Source organism: Coloeus monedula (assembly GCF_965178545.1).
Source record: "Coloeus monedula genome assembly, chromosome: 9".
NCBI classification, from domain to species: domain Eukaryota; kingdom Metazoa; phylum Chordata; class Aves; order Passeriformes; family Corvidae; genus Coloeus; species Coloeus monedula.
The window spans coordinates 17,753,409-17,771,641 of NC_138789.1; the positions used below are offsets into that span (position 1 = coordinate 17,753,409).

An 18,233-nucleotide genomic window follows, 5' to 3' on the forward strand; every position below is an offset into this window, starting at 1 on the left:
CGCCGGACCAGAACTACCCGTCCCAGCATGCCGTGCGCGGGAGACGCACGACCGGCGGGGCTCTGGGGCACGGGGCATGATGGGGTCTGTAGGCGGCAGGCGGCGGCAGTCCCCTCTGCAGCCGGGCCACCCGCGCACCCCAGCCCAGGCACCGCCTCGGTGTTGTCTGCCGGGCAGTGCTGGGGCTGTCTCCAGCTGGGATTTAAGCGATTCGATGCTGTTTGTTAATATGAAGATTTGTATTCTGTATCTTTCATATTTAAGATGCATACAAATAATTTAGCTTGCCTTGCTGCAATGTAAAGCACAGGAGCCCCGGAGTATCTTTCTTTCTGTGCGGAGCACCCAATGCTGGTCCCTGGTGCCACTCCGAGGTCCATCCACCCCTTCTTACGGTAAGGAGGAGGGTTCCTTCTGTCTTCCGTTTCAATCTATACAGCCAGGAAGTTCCCTTTCTTAAAATGCCTGCTACTGTCCTTGTTTTGGTCTTGGCTTTGTTGTACCTTCTCCTTTTATACGAGTGTTCAGAGTGGTACTTGCAGCACGAATTAGGCAGCTGAAGACTGTGCGCAGTTATAGCCTGAGGTGTATCCTCTTGTCACGCAGCAATGCCAAAGGGATCATTTACGCAGTGCAGTGGGACTGGCACACACCCAAGGCAGGACTCCGTTTTCTTTGAAGTTCAGTTAATAACTTTAATAGCTTAATTGTGTATAAGTGGAATGACTTAAGCATATCCACTCTACCACTTGCTGCCCTACATAACTACAGTTCTGTGACCTGAAAAGGATTTTTGGGGCTGTTTTTTGTTTGTTTGGGGATTTTTTATGACGAGTGCGACACAGCTCTTTATATCATAAGCATTATTTCCCCTGGTGGAGAAGCCTAGGTCAATAAATCTGGAGCCGGCATTACCATCCTATAGGAAGTGTATTACAGTGTGGAGAGCCGCCCGTCACGTGCGGCAGGAGGGAGATGTACAGCGCAAGGTGTCAGAGGTCGCGTGTGCACGGCACGGCACAGCCCCGCATAGCCAAGCCTAGCCCGGCACGGCACAGCCCAGCCCAGGGGCCGGGGCGGGCTGGCCGAGGCCGCGGCTCCCCCGCCCAGCCAAGCGGAGCCGGGAGCGGCGGGCGGCTGCGGGCACCGGGCGGCTGCGGGCACCGGGCGGCTGCGGGCACCGCGCTCCCACGGCCGCCCCCGCGGCGGCAGCAGCCCCCGGAGGCCGGGGAGCGGCAGGGCCGGCGGCAGGTACGCTGGAGCCTTTAACAGCGGGGGAGAGGGGGCGGAGGGCGCGCCCTCGCCCCGCAGCCTTCGCCTTTGGGGTGCCACGGCAAAGGGGCGCCGAGCCCGGGGCGGGCAGCGGCTGCCGCGCTCCGGCCCGGTCTGGGCTGGCGATGCAGATGCGGCTGCGGGCAGCTCCCGCGCCGGCCCCTGTGCCATCCGCAAGGCTGCGGCAGCCCGTGGGTGTCGAGGGCCGCCTGCAGCGGCCGGGAAGGCGAGGGCGGCTGAGGGAAGGGTCCGGCCCCGCCCGTCCCGGCCCGGCCCGCAGCGACAGCCCCGGCTGTGACCGCCCGGCTGCCGAGACCCCGGCCCGGGTCGTGGGGGAGCACGGGGCTGCGCCTGCTGGAACGGCGCCTCATGCCCACTGTGAGGGCCAGAAGTGGGTTTGGGGTTTTTGGTTATTTTTTGGTTATGTTTTTTTGTTTGTTTGTTTGTTTTTTTTTTTTTTTTTTAAAATCCAGCACATATATTGATAGGACTATTGCAGTGTCAGAGTAGGGCTTAATTTTAGGAATGCTGGATCAGCTGTAAGAAAGATGAGTGGAAATCACAGCATACTGTACTGTATCCTGCAGGACAATGGAAGTCTGATAAAACAGGAGCTGAACTTTTTAAAGCCTCTGTATGGGCCTGTTTTTACTGTTAAACTGCTGACTCAAAACTTTTCTTGCCTTCCCTGACAATTGGGGAAATTGAAGGTTTCAAATCATATCTGAAGCAGATTGTTGTTCTGCTGTGTGCAGCGGCTGCCAGAGGAGACTGGATGTGACTAGACATTTTTAAAAATCAATCTTGATGATGATTTTTTGTTTGTGCTATTTAAAAACTATTTTTCTGGAAATCAAAAATAAACTAATAAGGCACATCTTTATTGACAGCCTAGGCTGTATTCTCTGTTCTTAATGTCACCAATCTTTTATCTGAAATAAATGTTCCTGGCTAACTCTTGACTATTTTATAAAGCCTTTATAAAATGTTTGGGAGTCAGTGAATTTAGTAACAGATCAAAATCTAAATATGCTGAATACTATGCAGTGTACTGTCTCAAAGTGTGTTTATAAGGTTCTCATCTAATCTTTTCCCTTCATACTCAACTCAAATGTGAGCCTCTTTGGCTAATCACAGTTCAGTTACCTCTTGATCTTTTTGTTTGGTTCATCATCGCTGTTGGTTTGCATTGGGTCTTTTATGGCAAAAGAAAAACACATCATCCTGCCAAATGACAAGTTAATGCTCTCAGGTAATTTATCTGAATTGCAATTTGTCATGCTCCATTTCCATTTCCAAGAGTGAACAATGCTAATAGTAACATATGAGAAAACAGCTGCCTCTCTTGAAAATTCCATTTCTTTCAGGGACTGGACATAGGCGTGGGGTAAAATACTAGCTACAGCAGTAGATAATTCTTCCAGAAGAGTGAGTGCTCATGAGAGGCTTTTGGTGCTCTTCTTGAGTCAGGATGTCTTGCACATAATGCTGTTGTTAAGTGAGAGAGGAAGATGTTTTCAGGAAGTCACCCTCTAATTCCAAATGGACAGAAATTCCACTATTAAATAAATGTCCTGGCAACCTAGCTGCAAATTTAAGAACTTGCCCAAATTTTTCTTGGAGTTCTGCAGAATATGTGCAGTAATATGAGAAAGGTCTGAAATTCAGTATAAAGTGCAAGTGCCTTTCACAGAAGATAATGTCTTTGGAGTCCAGGTTGTCAGTGCAGACTGATCTAGTGCTACTATATTGATGCTTGCATGTTTTTCAACTGACAAGGTCTGCTTTTCTTTTCAGAAATGGAAAATCCTGAAGTGGCTGTGAGCAGCTGCAGTGCTCGTGATGATGAAAACCTTTGCAGCTACAAACGACACTCATCAGTATCACAGGAGGGGCTTTTGGAAGACCAGCTTAGAAGGAAGTTAAAATTTTTCTTCATGAACCCATGTGAGAAATTTTGGGCCCGGGGCAGAAAGCCTTGGAAACTTGGGATTCAGTTACTCAAAATAGTGATGGTTACAGTTCAGGTGAGTACCTATGGAAGCAGGGACTCAGCATGTGGGCAGTCACATGAATGCAGGTGACATGCTATTCATGGTGCAGTGCAGAGGAAGGGAAAGGATTGATTGCAAAATTATCTTATTTGCACATATGTAGCTTAGATCTCAGGTGGCATAATTTTCTCCTAAAACTATAGGCTGAAAAAAATAGCTTTCCAGCAGTACAGATGAAAGGAACCATGTTTAAGGGCTCAACTTGACTTTTTACTTTACTTTTTTTTTCTTTCTCATTTTTTCCCCCCCAGAGAATGGCATCCCTACACATCTGTTACCCCAATACTTGCTTCACTGTTGTGTTTGAGGGAAGGAAAAGTCACTTCTGTTTCAATATCACAGTGATAAGAACTGAAATTGGTGACTTTTTCATGATGTTCGCTTATATCTTGCATATGGCATACAAACTTTTGCACTGAAAAAAACCTCAGAAATTCTTCCTCACTGTTCCTCTCACCCACCTTGCACCACAGATTTCATATAACACATTTATCTGCTGCCCAAAACACAATTGCTTGTCTCAAAGTTCTGTGGTTAAGGCAGAAGAAGGTTTTTCATAAAACCTTTCTAATGCCTCAGATGATGATCCTTCAGAGTTGCCCACATGTGATTTCCCTTTATGGTCGTGCCTGTGCTATGACAGTGCATGTATAGAAAAGAATGTTTTCCATGGTTGCATGAATGATGGCAGAAACTGCAGAAATTAGTGTTCTCCTGCTGTGCGTCTGGGAGCATGTTTGTGTCCCTTACTGCTCTGTGTTTAAATGTGCCATCCTTCTCTGATTTCCATCTCTCCCATTTTGCGCCTGAAAGTAAAATTTGATGATGGAAGAATCCAAATAAGAAAGAAACTAATGCTGATTTAGTATTTTCAGAGAAAATCTGCCCGTAAGTAATTCAGTCTTAGCACTGTTGGTTTGCTGGTGTGTTCCTGTGTGCCGAGCACACTGAGCTTGCCTACAGAGCATTCCACTATCTCTGTAACTGAGTTACCCTTATCCAAATCTGCATATCCAGTTTGCACCATGGCCATAAAACTAATCTGTAGACTACTGATTCAGACATCTCTGATGAGTTTCTTCACAATACACCTGACACCAGATTTGACACAATAGTCAAGAGAATTGTGAGCTCCCAGAAAGAATACATCATGTACTTCTAGAAACTTTTTCCAGTCTGGATAGTAGCTAACAGAATTTTGTGCTCACTTTTCACGAATGGCTGCAATATATTTTTTTTACCAGCTTCAGGTATTATCCTGTTACAAGCAGAGCTTTGGTCAGTTATTCTCAAGCGCTTTTCACTGAAACTTGATTGGGACATCTTTGTTTTCCTGAGTTGTCCTCAATTTGCCTTTTGTGCACTGGAGTAAGGGCTTCAAAGTGGGGTCTTGTTAAGTCTAGTCCTGCCTTTTTGACTGAGGAACAATGATATTACCCAAGGGGAAGTCAGTTGACGCCAGGCTGAACTAACAAAGCATGTGTAACAGTATATAGGGAGCTTGAACTTGAGATGGTATCATTTTCTTTGTAAAAATTCAAGTCCTTGGCCAAGATGCTGTAAGCCTGTTAAAGGCACATACTCGAAACCCACTGTTTCCCTAAAGTCAAACTTTCATTTGGCTAGCTGTGAAATGGAGCAGCCTGCATGTAGTTGCCATGTCTACCAGTGAGACAAAACACTGGCTGTTCATAAGACAGGGTTCGTATATTAATCCAGAAGCCAACTTTGTCTTTGAAGAGGAAATATAAATGTCTTTTTCAGCTGGTGGTTTTTGGATTGAGCAATCAAATGGTGGTTGCCTTCAAAGAAGAGAACACTGTCGCATTCAAACATCTCTTCTTGAAAGGATATATGGACAGAATGGATGATACCTATGCTGTATACACACAAACAGATGTCTATGACCAGATATTCTTTGCAATAAACCAGGTAGGGATTGTTGCTGCAATATGTACAATATATATGATCTTTGCCTGGGTACCTTTTCTTGAATTGAACTTCTGTGTCAATTGCTTAAGACTAAAGCATCAACTCATTTAGGTTTTCTGTCATTGCTGGAGCATTGTACTGTGGTGACATCATTAAAGCTAATCAGTGTACTAGTAAAAGTACTGTAAAAGTGTACACTAAAAGTACTCCTTGGATCTGAGCCAAAATTCTTTGCAAGTAACAAATTAGACTTTCTAGTAAGGATTGTAAAGAGAAAAACATAATAAGCAAAAAGGTATTTAGATCCAAATCCTGTACTAAGTGTTTTTGTCAAATATCTTAAAATATTTAACGACTCAGCTGTTGTGTGGTTTAGGTTTCACAGTTCTTTAGGTGACCTTTGAAATAAAAGAGATGGGTTATAACAGATCCAAACTCATCTGGGCTTGGTTTGTTTTGGTTTGGTTTTGGTTTTTTTTTTTCCTCAGAGACAAACAGCTTTATTGCCATTTAAGTTGGTTTGTTTGTTCTGAACTTTAGTACCTCCAGCTGCCCAACATCTCTGTTGGAAATCATGCGTACGAGAAGAGGGGAGAAGAAGAGACACCTCTGGCTGTCTGTCAGCAGTTCTACAAGCGAGGAATCATCTGTCCTGGAAACGACACCTTTGATATAGACCCAGAGATTGTGACTGGTGATGAGCCTAATCTATTTTATTGGTTCTTTGGGAGGAGGGACCCTACATTTTTGATAAATTCTTTAAAATACTTGACAGTACTGTATAGTCTTATTACTACCAGCCAAAACTGGTAAGAAAAGTACTGTGTAACAAACCTCTAGCCCTCACATTCAATGTCTAATGCCACAAAGAAGTGATGAGCCTTTAGGACTGATGACCATCTAATACAAGTATTTGGGGCTAATTTTCAGGAGCGTTCCCTGTGAATTCATGATGAATAACTTGGCTGGTGTTCAAGGAAGCCAGTGTATTTGTCAGTTGGCTTCTCAGATGACTCCTCACTCAAGCGTGTTATCTTGTCTGGTATAGCCAACAGCTCATAACAGCCTCGGGAGTGGGACAGGCAGATTACAGTTAAACAACCTGATAATCCATGAGATATTGTTGTGAGTCCTTATCCATTCCAGACTGCTTGTACATTGAGCCAACTACTTCGTTAGACAACACAACAATGGGAAAGCACAATTTGAATTTCACTCTGGATTTCCCCAGGTGAGGAGGAATGAGCACCTCCTGTGTTGGGGTACTGGTGCCTTTTCCCTGTGAAAGGCTAATCTGAAGCTCTGTTGCAGACTGGTGGCAGTGCAGCTCAGGTTCAATCTGAAGGCAATCAACCTCCAGACTGTTCGTCACCACGAGCTCCCCGACTGCTACGATTTCACTCTCAGGGTATGTGGAAGCCTGCCCTGTGTCCTTCTGTTCAAAACCAGAAACTAACATGCTGGTTTACTGCACACAGTCAGCACAGATATTTTCTGAAGAGTGTTGAATACTGCTGGGTCAGTGGTGCCAGATTACTCTGTTAGAGCTTAGTGTACTCTGTAAATAACCAGCAGTTGTCACTGTGGAAGGTTAAGCTTTGAGTGCTCCTGATGTGGTCCTGAAGTACTTGCTTGGCTTACAGCCACTTGTGCTCTAATCCACCTGAAGTATAATGAAAGTGTAAATCTCTTCTCTTTGGAGAGATGCTTCTGGGAAAGGTTGTTTTCAGATCATAGAGGAATGAGAATGTAGTTTAAAATAATTTCACCTAGTAACTAGTTGATCAAGCAATTTGTGGCAAGTACATGAAATACACCAGATTTGTCTTTCATTTTGACAGCATTTATTTGAAGATACTGGAATTACTTTATGCTTAAAAAAGTTTTGTAACTTCTCCCATAGGAGAATTATTCTGCATTGTTATGCAGGCTTAGCAATACAATGGGCTACATATGTAATTGTTTAACTTTATAAAGACATGCATGTTTTTTCATTTTTTTTTTTTAAATACAGATTGTGTTTGATAATAAAGCACACAGTGGAAGAATTAAAATAAGTCTAGACAATGACATAGCGATCCGGGAATGTAAGGACTGGCATGTTTCTGGATCAAGTAAGTGACATAAATGCGTTCAAATTTTCATGCCAAAATTTTGGCCAGTAGCACAATGTATTTTAACCTTTTTTTTTATTAAAAGGTGAGGCACCATTGACATACCATCTCTAGTACATGCACTCTAACTCTGATTTTCTAAGAAATTGTTGTTCTTCAATCTCTGATCTGAAATCCTTGGAATCCAGCCACACCATTATGTTCTGTAGCAGTTCTCAAGGCTTGCACCATTGATAATGTCAAACCCAAATTTTTCCGTGCCTCACTGTAAATCCTTTTATCTTTTGCTATGGAACTTAAGCTGCTCATTTCTTAACGCAGGGTTGGAACTGTTCTAGCACCAGGCAATAGGACACACAGTAGTGGTGGAAAATTGAAACTGATTTACTCTTATTTCAGGACTTAGCACCAGGAAAGATAAGGAAGCATTGTTGCTAAGGCTTGCTGGAGTGGAATGGTTAGAAACACTTCTTATTGTTGCTTAAATGCCATTTGCCCTGTATTTGGCTATGGCTGAGGTTCACATTGTGGTAAATTTCTTATATAGTGACTCACAAGAGTGAGCCACCTTTGTTGGCAGCTATTTGGCCTGGTCAAAACATCATCTTTTTTCATTAGCAAAAATAATCTCTTTGATAGTCAGAAAGTTTCCAGGACTTTAGATTCTGCTGTGCAATAGGATGACCTAGGTCCTTTTTTCTACTTTGGCACTTTCCCCGTTGCTATGCCTGTGTTAGGGAATGAAGAGCTGATAGTGAAAAAGGAGAATTGGTACTTTTTGTAAAGACCCAGGCTGAAATTGATTAGGGGGGTCGAACGAAGCGCATCGCCGGGCTCGGCGCGCGGTGCTCCGGGCTCGCCGGCTGCCGTGCCAGCAGTGCCCAGCAGGCGGCGCTGCCGGGGCCGCCGCCGCCCCACGGTCGGCGCCGGGGTGCGGTGCATGCTCTTGCAAATTCAGCACTTATTTGTTTGATTTTTCCTTTTTTTCTCAAACCACCATTCTTTTAACATTAAAAATCTAATCCTTAAACTGTCTCACCTAGTTTCAGCTGTATGCTAAGTATAGAAACAAACAAAAAGATTCGGTGTAATGTTTAATGTTAGATGATCAAGAATGTGAATTTTAGTAACATAAGAGATGGAGAACTCATGTCTAACTCAATGTTGATCTTGGCTAGCTGAGCAGTAGTACAAGTTATCTGCACTGCCATAGGATGGAAAAATTGATTGTCAAATACTGCTCTGAGAGAGACGATACATATTATAAAGTTCCTAGGATTGTTTAAAATTTTTTTGAGAAGTTCTATCACTCCAAAGGCCATTTCAGTCCCTGTAAAATTACTAACTCTCACCTCTGATTCTGCAGGGTTGTAAGAAGCACCCACACTCTGGTATATTTTTGATGTGGTATCAACCCTCCAAAATTTACAGAAGTGGTATCTGTAGTGCAGATGCACTTGTGTCTCTTATGAAAATATGTCAAATAAACTTTTGGGGGAAAAAATGCTAAGATTTTTCTTAATTCTGTTGTATAAATATAGTTAACATCTTGATTTTTACTTCAATACTCAAGATAGTCAACAAGATTAAATGCACTATAAACATGTATATTTTTGTTCTTGCAGTACAGAAGAACACTCATTACATGATGATCTTCGATGCTTTTGTCATATTGACTTGTCTGGCTTCATTGATCCTTTGCACTCGATCAGTGATTAAAGGAATTTGGCTCCAAAGGGTGGGTATAACTCCTTCTTTGGAAAACCTTGTCTTGTGTAAGCCTGATTAACTGTTTTCTTTCCTCCTTTTCCCTAGGAATTTGTAAGCTTTTTCCTATATTATTATAAGAAAGAAGTATCTTTCAGTGATCAAATGGAATTTGTCAATGGATGGTACATCCTGATTATGGTTAGCGATGTCTTAACTATTGTTGGATCAACTCTAAAGATGGAGATACAAGCTAAGGTAAGCCTTTCACATGTCAGATGGAAGCAAAACTGTTTCTGTCTCACCTAGGTTTAAATCTCTCAGAGGACTTCAGGCTGGCTGCACTTGCTTCTGAGGGGCATGAAATTTTAAAAACTCTGTCTTCTCCTCCAGAATTGCAACTCATGCATGCTGTTTCTAGTAGCAATATTTAAGACATCCAAATATCACTCTATATTGTAGTTCCAAATTATCTTTGCTCCCTCTGACTCTGAGAAATAAAATGAACTTAATCTCTTTCTCTGAAAGTTTGACTGTTGACTTCCTCCCTTCCTCATTTGTATTTGCTCATTTGATGGTTTTTTTCTAATTTAGCATCAAACTTTTGGAACTCTGTTTGCAAGTGTTTAACTAGCACAGAGTCTCTCTCCTTAAACGTCTCTTTGCTGCTTTCCCAGCTTCTGTTTTCCAGCATGTACATAACAGTCAGCCACAGCAGGTTCTGGGTTTTCACTTTCTACAATAAAATTGATATGGACAAAACTCAAAACTTGTAAAACATTATGTTTTACAGAACTAGGGAAGAAAAATTATTATAATTTACTAGCCTGAAGCACTCTGATATTCAGATAATATTGTTCTTCACAAAATCTGTAGCAGACTTTGAAGTGTGACATTGCAACACAGGGGACTTTGGACAGTAGTGATGAAAGGATGGGTCTGAAATCCATCTGCTGACAGCTTGACTATCACAAACACCCTGTACAAATTGTCTTACCGTAGGAGCTATAAACTCACTGAGAGTAGAAAGAAGTTGTGAGGAAGTTGGCTAAGATAAGAGATAGCTCCATCTTGCTTTGGGCGAAGCAAAGAAGAGAACAAGATTGGAATAAGATCTTGCATTTGGGGTTTCTGTATCTTATAAATACATCTATTTATATATATTGCTTTTCTAAAAGAGTATTTTACTAAAGCTCCTCTCTACAGGCACATTCACTTCATTTTGCAAGCCTTGTGGACCATAATAACAAGATCTTGTTCCGTGTTACAGTATGAAAGTTGTTGAATAACAAATTCACATTACAGTAGCCTAAATTTGTTTCTTGTCAAGCTCTAAATGAATAATGCTGACAGAAAAGATTAGCCAATATCCACTGCCAATACTTATTATTTGTATTTCATTCTTACAAGAATAAAACCAGAAAATAATGAAAACTTCTTATTCTAGTAAGCTGTCACTATCCATTTCAGACAGCTGGAGCTGCAGTTCAGGAACAGAATATATGCTAACTTGGATGAAAATAGGCCAGTATGTATAGGTGGAAAAAACAGCAGAGTGCCAATAAAGATAAGTTCTGGTTAGAATTAATTAGAAGCTAATTAGTCTTCTCCTTGATAGCTTTCTATACCTTATAGTTACCAAGTACCTAACAAGATCCTCCTGAATATTTATCTGAGCAATGCTGACAAGCCATGCTAATTTTTACAAACAGCTGTTCCCACATACTGGAAGAACCTTCTCTGCTCTGTGTCATGTCTACACTTTCCACTGGGATGCAGTGCAGAGATTCCTAAGATGCTCTGAGGAATCTGTCAATGCAGATTCCAGAAGCAGTTGATGCAAGTCTGGAAGCAGCATAAAAATGTTTGCAGTGTCACTGCAGATCTCAGTGAGCTGGGTACAGAGGGCGTGTCTCTGCTTCTGCAGTGCACCTGCACTCTTGGCCTTGCAAATAAAGCTTATCTTGTTAGAATCTGTTTTACAAACAGCCATGTGCTAAGGCATGTGAAATGAGTTGCACTTGAAAGTGTCCCTGCTCCTTGGTGGGACCTCTCTCTAATGTATATTGCCTCAAACGAATTTCTAATTGGGAGAGTTTGCCAAAGGAAAAATGTTTCTTAACCAATCTTTGTAGTAATGGGAGGCACAATTTAGAACCTGGTTGTTACAATAATTAATTTTTTTCCTTTCTTATTTTTTTGTTTCTTCTCTTGCTTTTTTTCAGAGTCTGACAAGTTATGATGTCTGCAGCATACTCTTAGGAATATCCACTATGCTTGTTTGGCTTGGAGTCATTCGCTACCTAGGTTTCTTTCAGAAGTATAATGTAAGGATCTCCTGAGATCTTCATATTGTTGGTATTTATTCTGTTTGTTGCTGTAAGAGGACTGGAAGAAGTATCTGGTTGAATTCTAACTGTTTGCATTGCTTTGTGCAGCTTCTCATCCTAACACTGCGAGCAGCATTACCCAATGTAATGAGGTTCTGCTGTTGTGCTGCTATGATCTACCTGGGCTATTGTTTCTGTGGATGGATTGTACTGGGACCATACCATGTGAAGGTGATGTACTGACCGTGAAAAAAGGCAACTTGAATAAAAGAATGAGAGATTACTACTGTTGTTTTCTAGTTCTCCATGTCAAGGCTTCCCTTAATGTAAAAATAGTGCATCTTCAACATGATGCTGCTCTGTTTGAGGAGTCTGACTTCTGTGACTCAACCAGACTTTCCTCAAGTTATGAAAGCTCCAAGTCAGAAGTGGAAGCTGCCGTGACTCCCAATCACATGCTGATATTTTAAGAAATAATTTCCATTTTGCAGAACACTGGTATCAGACTAAAATCTTGGAGACATTATGCTTATCCCTCTTAAAAGAGAAATTTGCTTATCTGAATTGAATGCGCAGGTGTATAGGAGGTGACAAACTTTGCTTGTTCCTCGGATATTTTACTATTTGCACCTTGTCATCTCCTAGGTGTAGGGAGAGATCTGAGGTAGCCAGTCATCAGCTGTGTGTTTTTCATGTTGTGTACAATCTTTGAGTCCAAATAAAGCAGTGACACATCCTTGTCTTCTTCCCTCCTCTCTAGTTTCGCACTCTGAACATGGTTTCTGAATGCCTTTTTTCATTGATCAATGGAGATGACATGTTTGCCACCTTTGCAGAAATGCAGCAGAAAAGTTACTTGGTTTGGTTATTCAGTAGGATTTACCTCTACTCCTTCATCAGCCTGTTCATCTATATGGTGCTGAGTCTCTTCATTGCGCTCATTACAGACACGTATGAAACAGTCAAGGTAAGCACAGACTGTTCATTTGGAAAAACAGTGCAAGGTTGGTGCTATCAAAACTCAAATCTCCCTCAATATTTTAACTTGCAGTGCATGCCAATCTAAAGAATAAACATAATGACTACTTTTGAGAGTGCAAAGTGATGACAGGACAGTTTTTAATCCCTCTTTACTTTGTTTTTCTCAAAGTCTCTCTGTTTCTCTTCTCCAATGGAAGCTAAATATCTACTAAAAAGCAGTATTTTCACATTAGGTTCTGTGAATCTTCTAATTTCAGACTTGAGCAGTGTCTGAAAAGCAGTCTGGGGAGAGTTTGGGTTATTGTGGGTTTTAGCCTTGTTAAAGGTTTAACTAAGTATCAATTTTTAGCACTACCAGCAAGATGGCTTTCCAGAGACAGAACTTCAGAGATTTGTATCACAGTGCAAAGACTCACCAAACTCTGGGAAGTACAGGTTAGAGGAGGAAAGTTCTGCATCTCTCTTCTGTTGTTGTAACGGTATGTAACTATATTAAAATTATCTATTAAGGTATATGCAAAAGCAACACACTACAAAATGTCCCTGGTACAATGTTCATGAAAAGTACTTAAATTTTGGGGGAAGTTGTTGGGGGGAAAACCCATGCAAAAGTTCCAAACTATTTCTAATGAACAGAGCACTTCAGCAAAATATCTGCAGCCAACAAATTTCTTGGAAGATGTGAGGGAATTTCCAAATTAAGAATCACTTAACATGTGAAGAATCATACAGAAAGTTAGATATATACACAGTAACTTGGGAACCCCATATGTGTAATGCATAAGCATTAACATTTCCTGTACTCACTGAAACAGGCAGGACTTAGAGAACTCAGTGTTCTCTTACCCACTTTTTAATGACACCTCGTGCAGGTAACAGGCCTGAAACTTGTGGAGAAAATCAGCTTGTCAAGGTTTTAAGACAGCATGCAGTTTAAGATACTATCACAGCACTTGGAAAACATTGCCTAACTTCCATTATGGAGAGAAAATGCTTCAGTTATTTGAAGTTGTGTTTCTTCAGGAATATTGATTGCAGGATACATGGTTTATATTTAACCTGGCTGGCAGCAACTCTTGAGTCTTCCTTGCTGAAGAGCCTTTTGGTGGGGGAGCTGTAAAATATTTGCTGCTTGATTAAAAAGATCAAAGGTGTTTGCAACTCCTTGGTACTGGGCTTTTCTGGTGGGCTGTATTGTTATATGCCTGACAGAATATATTTATGAGAGGGAGGAGATGGGGACATCTTTTGGAGCAGGGAGCTGACAGAGCCTGCTGTGAGCCATCCCCTATTCTGACCGAGTGTGTTACTGGAGATAAAAGTCTGGGATGAAGCAGAGCAGGGCATCTTGCTCTTGGGTAAAGGGCATGGACATGTTAATATTTCCTTTTCTGCACACACCTCTCAGTTTAACCAGACAAGAAAGCCAGCATAAGGAGAGAGGGTGGGGATGTAATAATTTTGCTACTGAATGTGCAGTGGTGATCAGGCATCCAGGAGACCAGTCTCATGTTCAAAATGTTTTCTGCTGGTTCATAGCAGTTTCTTATCAATGAATGTCAAATTAGTAATACTTCAGTTGCATTTTTAAGGCTCCTTGTACAGTGAAACTATTGTTTTGATGCATGTACCTGACAACTTCCCCCTCCTCTCTTATACAGGTTGTAGTGAACATATTTAATGGATTGTGGGGGCCTATCATGGAGGTTTTAAAGCAGCACACACTTCAAGAACTGGACAATGGAGCTGGTGGAAAACCTTATCTCTGAAGACTTAGTTTGCTTTTCTCAAAAAGCAGTGTAAGCCTGTGGCAGAAGTTTATGCTAAACTTACAGACTTTTTGATTAGACACTCACTGATAGTTCAGGGGGCTTGGGGATGGTTTTTATTAGTTTTATTCTATTTGTTTCCTCAGTTTGTGTTAGAATGCCAGGAGCATAAAAACCTGTCTGTGTTCAGAGACTTGGCTAAATTATAAGAGTAGAATATAAATGTAGTAACTTTGAACTATAAGTAAAACTAGTGCTGGACAATTTCAGCTTTGAACACCAACCTAGCCCTCAGTACTGCAGGCATTATCTGTCTATGGCTGACCTGTTATTGAATGAAAGCTCACTAGAGCCCTCACCATTTTTTGTTTATTTGCACTCACAGTAAAAATAAATACTATGAAATTTGGTGTAATTTGTTTCTGGAGTCATTACAGTGAGTTGATACACAAGCCATTCAAATATAGCTGAAAGCATAAAATTAATATTTCTTTAAACATAAGTACCACTGGAAGTAAGTGGTGGTCTGTTCTCAGAGAGGCTGGGATATGCCAGGCTGAACTGAAGTTTGAGGGATGAGTTGAGTGGAGAAATGTTCTCACATATCGAGCACTGGGCAGGATCATTTACAGTCTTTAGCTTAACAGTGTTTGTATATTATGTTTTTAAAGGAAAAATCAGACTAAAGCACTTTCAAAATACCTATTTTTTTAAAATTTGTAATCTTTCTCTGACATACAAGTCTGTAAACCTGAAGTCTAAACTAAGTTAAATACATAGGAGATATGTCTCTGGGAGTCATATCTCTCCACACTTTAGAAACTGGATGCTTCCTACCAACCTAATAACCTGCTACTGTCAGTAGCTGTCTGAAACGTTAGCTCTTATAAAATTCAGTTTTGACAACTTAGTTTATACTCTTTGTTGATTGTGATACCATTTAATGGATGCCTTATTTTCTGCAGTCTATTCACTCTGGGAGCAGAATAGAAAACTGAAGGGAAGCATATTTTAGGGAACTTGCATTTGTGAGCAAGCTGTAGGTGTGTGTGACAATGTATAATGCTGCAGAGGACACTAAACATGTTCTGTCTGAATGCTTACACATTGTAATGTGCTACAATAAACACTTCCAGCTGCAGTAAGTATTGGGTGTGTCAGTATTCATCTTTAGAGTAAATCTGTTGCCAGCTTAATATAGGAGCTTTGTTTTTTAATAGCACTATGCAATTTCTGGCATGAAACAGAGTCTGGAGTGGGTGAACTTGGATTTCCTGTAGTCATGATAGTTCCTGTGGATCCTGGTGAGGACCTGTTTCCAGCTGATGTTTAACAGCATTTCAGAACTTGCCATAGAAACAAATATTCAGGTATTTAACCTTACACTAAAAAACACTCCTCAATTTCAGCAAAGGCAAACCAAATGCAAGGCATAGGCAGAACAGATTATTCACACTATCTGAAAGTTTTGTGTACCACGGTCCATGTCTTTCAACTCTCCACCTAACATTGAAGAATTTTAAAGCTTTTCAAGAAGATGCAAGGCAGTCTTGCCTCAAAAAGCAAATATTAAGTGACTATGTTTTCTCTTGACACAATTAACTCCTTATGGATCTTTGACAACACACAAAATATAATGTGCACATCACTATTGTATAAAGTAAGTTATGCAAGGAATTCTGACAAGGGTGGCAAGCACTTTAAGATCAATGGCATGCAGAAGGCTGATTTACATACAGCTTTTTCATACAGAGTTAAGAGAAAGCTAAGATTAATAATTCTCTTAAAATACAGGTACATTTTGTAAACAGCTATGGAATACTTTGTTTGCCAATATAATTATAAGGCAAGAACTGGTCTGATTTCTTTCAGAAACGAGGCAGAACACATGCTTCATCACTGTTAACTTATTAAATCGGCAGCAAATTTCAACAACATTTGACAGAGCTCTAAAGTATAAAATTCCTACAGAGTTTTGCAACAGCAGAGAAAAAGCATGTTAATAGAAGCCTGCAGCATGAGCACAAGGTATGGAAAGCCACGAGTGCTGCAAAGCAGGAAAGACAGTGTACATATATTCTTTATTCCTAATACAAGTGGAGAAGTCTTCCACTGAAGACTAGTTTCTATTGCCTGAAGTGCTGCATGTTTTGCAGTGAAATCCCTGGTGGAGTCTTTAAGTGATGACCTGTGCTTGTGCTACAGCTAAAATGTCAATCAACTGAGATGCAGAAATTAATTGGAAAGCCACGGCCTGTGTTACTTCTGCTGGATTCCACAACTTTTAATTCAGCATTGCTGGCAGTTGTGTGGGTCTGGGGAGGAAAGAGCTGATGAATTACAAGTTGCCTTCAGCCAGTAATGGGCAGGGGCAGACTGTGAAGCCAGAGGGAAGTGCTATCTAAAAGGAGGAGAAGGATGTTTAAAGCAAAGGATAGGATGGGGTGAGGGGAAAAGACGGGACAACTGCTTATAAATTTAGCAGGGCAGCAATTGTGTATTTCTGGCTGCAGGTGCAGGCTGTTACACTGGGAAAGAAGAACAGTACCCTGAAAGGTTACTGGCTTACAACTGCTCAAAATGTCCAGTTCTGACTGGGAAAATAAATGCTGCTTGTATTATATATCTGATACTTACTTACATTATGGATTTTTAAGAAACAAGCAGACACTCAAACATGCATTGTTTACCTTGGTGCTACTGCTGGCAGTCTAAGTGCTTGCTTGTCCAGATTTCTGACCTGCTTGATCCTTGGTGTTTAAGATCTTCATCTGCCTGAGTATTGTGCTCACCTGAGAAGAAGTGAGTCAATGCTGTGTTTTCTAGCCTGCTGACTGCATTTGAGATGAAGTACAGCTCTGCCACATCTGTGGCTGATGCTGTTGTGTGTGTGGTGAGGTTTTTTTATCTTATCAACATATGATGTGCTGGTTATGGCCTTGCAGAGCCAAGATGTGTGACAATGATCTTATTCTAAAAAACCCCTTGTGACTTCAGAGTATCAGTGATCTCAGCATTAGCAATGCTGGTAGCACATGTAAAGCTGCATCCTGGAGACATTGGTATCTTTATGCTGATACAATCAAGTAGGCACAGATAGAACTGTAAAATGCAAGTGGGGAGAGCAAGGAAGCAGATAAAGCATCTTGTAAACTCATGTTTAAATACTGCATCCTAAGGAAAACAGGGCTTTCAGCCCTGATCAAGAAGCTGTGGAGGGGTAAGAGATTTTGTTTGCTCTGATTCTCACTGGCTCTCGAAAGTCACCTGAAAATACCAATAGTCAGTATTTCCTCATGAAAATTTTGCAGGGTGCTAAACTGGGTAACAGCTGTTTTCACACCAAGGCTAATTTCAGTGCCAATGTTTTGCATATACAGTTAGGGAGAACTTCTTGATTTCAGCAGTCTGGATGTCTAAACCTAATGAAGTTACACAGAGAGGAAGAGAGGTGGGGGCCTTATTGTTTCTAATTTTCTATGTTGGATTGAAGCACATTCTCAAGGGAAGAAAAACAGTGTGCATGCAAAAGAGTAAGAAATCAAATTTGGATATGCTCATACCTATCCAGTATTAAAATGTGTAAAGGCATAATTTATCTGGCAGATAGGGAGGGACAGGAATGGAAACAAGAAACTGGGTGACACACAGACCCTGCTGTAAAAAACCAAACCCGTAGCTGCATCTGTCAGGAGCATTTTTCTGCCTCAGGCAGTAGCTAATAGCAGAGGAAGCCTTAAGAAAACTTTCGTGCATGAGCTGACACAATGCTCTTGCCTCTAATGTTGAGAAACTGCATATGGATGTTTGTCTGGGCTTTTGTTCCTTCTTCTCCCGTACACAGTGTGACCATAACCAAATACAGCATCATCTGAGAGCATTATGTAAGAATCCTACACTGCCCATGCCCACTGTGTGGGCAGGTAGAGAGCTCAGTTGCTGCAATGATGCCTCTTATGAATCTACGTTCTGTTTTGAACACCCTAGTTTGGAGTAACCGCATTAAATCACATGCTCTAAGAAACTAAGTTCTCCTTGACCTGCAAGACAACCAACTCTGTAGTAGTTAATCTC

General features: G+C 41.3%; 1 protein-coding gene across 1 annotated transcript; it reads left to right on the forward strand.

Annotated features, from left to right (window-relative positions):
• Positions 1–190: 190 nt before the first annotated feature.
• MCOLN3 (mucolipin TRP cation channel 3) lies at positions 191–15,006 on the forward strand. Its single transcript, XM_082286704.1, has 14 exons — positions 191–395; positions 3,070–3,299; positions 5,091–5,258; positions 5,799–5,952; positions 6,405–6,489; positions 6,570–6,666; positions 7,273–7,372; positions 8,998–9,110; positions 9,188–9,337; positions 11,305–11,406; positions 11,518–11,640; positions 12,170–12,376; positions 12,740–12,869; positions 14,052–15,006. Exons 2-14 carry the CDS (start codon positions 3,072–3,074, stop codon positions 14,069–14,071), a joined length of 1,677 nt encoding a protein of 558 aa, XP_082142830.1. The 5' UTR covers positions 191–395; positions 3,070–3,071; the 3' UTR covers positions 14,072–15,006.
• Positions 15,007–18,233: the final 3,227 nt, after the last annotated feature.

Bases quoted from the DNA above. Each gene is read 5' to 3' on its own strand.
- MCOLN3 (XM_082286704.1), top strand. From the start codon at position 3,072: ATGGAAAATCCTGAAGTGGCTGTGAGCAGCTGCAGTGCTCGTGATGAT. The intron at 9,111-9,187 runs GTGGGTATAACT...CCTTTTCCCTAG, and splicing joins AAGGAATTTGGCTCCAAAGG to GAATTTGTAAGCTTTTTCCT. The intron at 11,641-12,169 runs GTGATGTACTGA...CCTCCTCTCTAG, and splicing joins TGGGACCATACCATGTGAAG to TTTCGCACTCTGAACATGGT.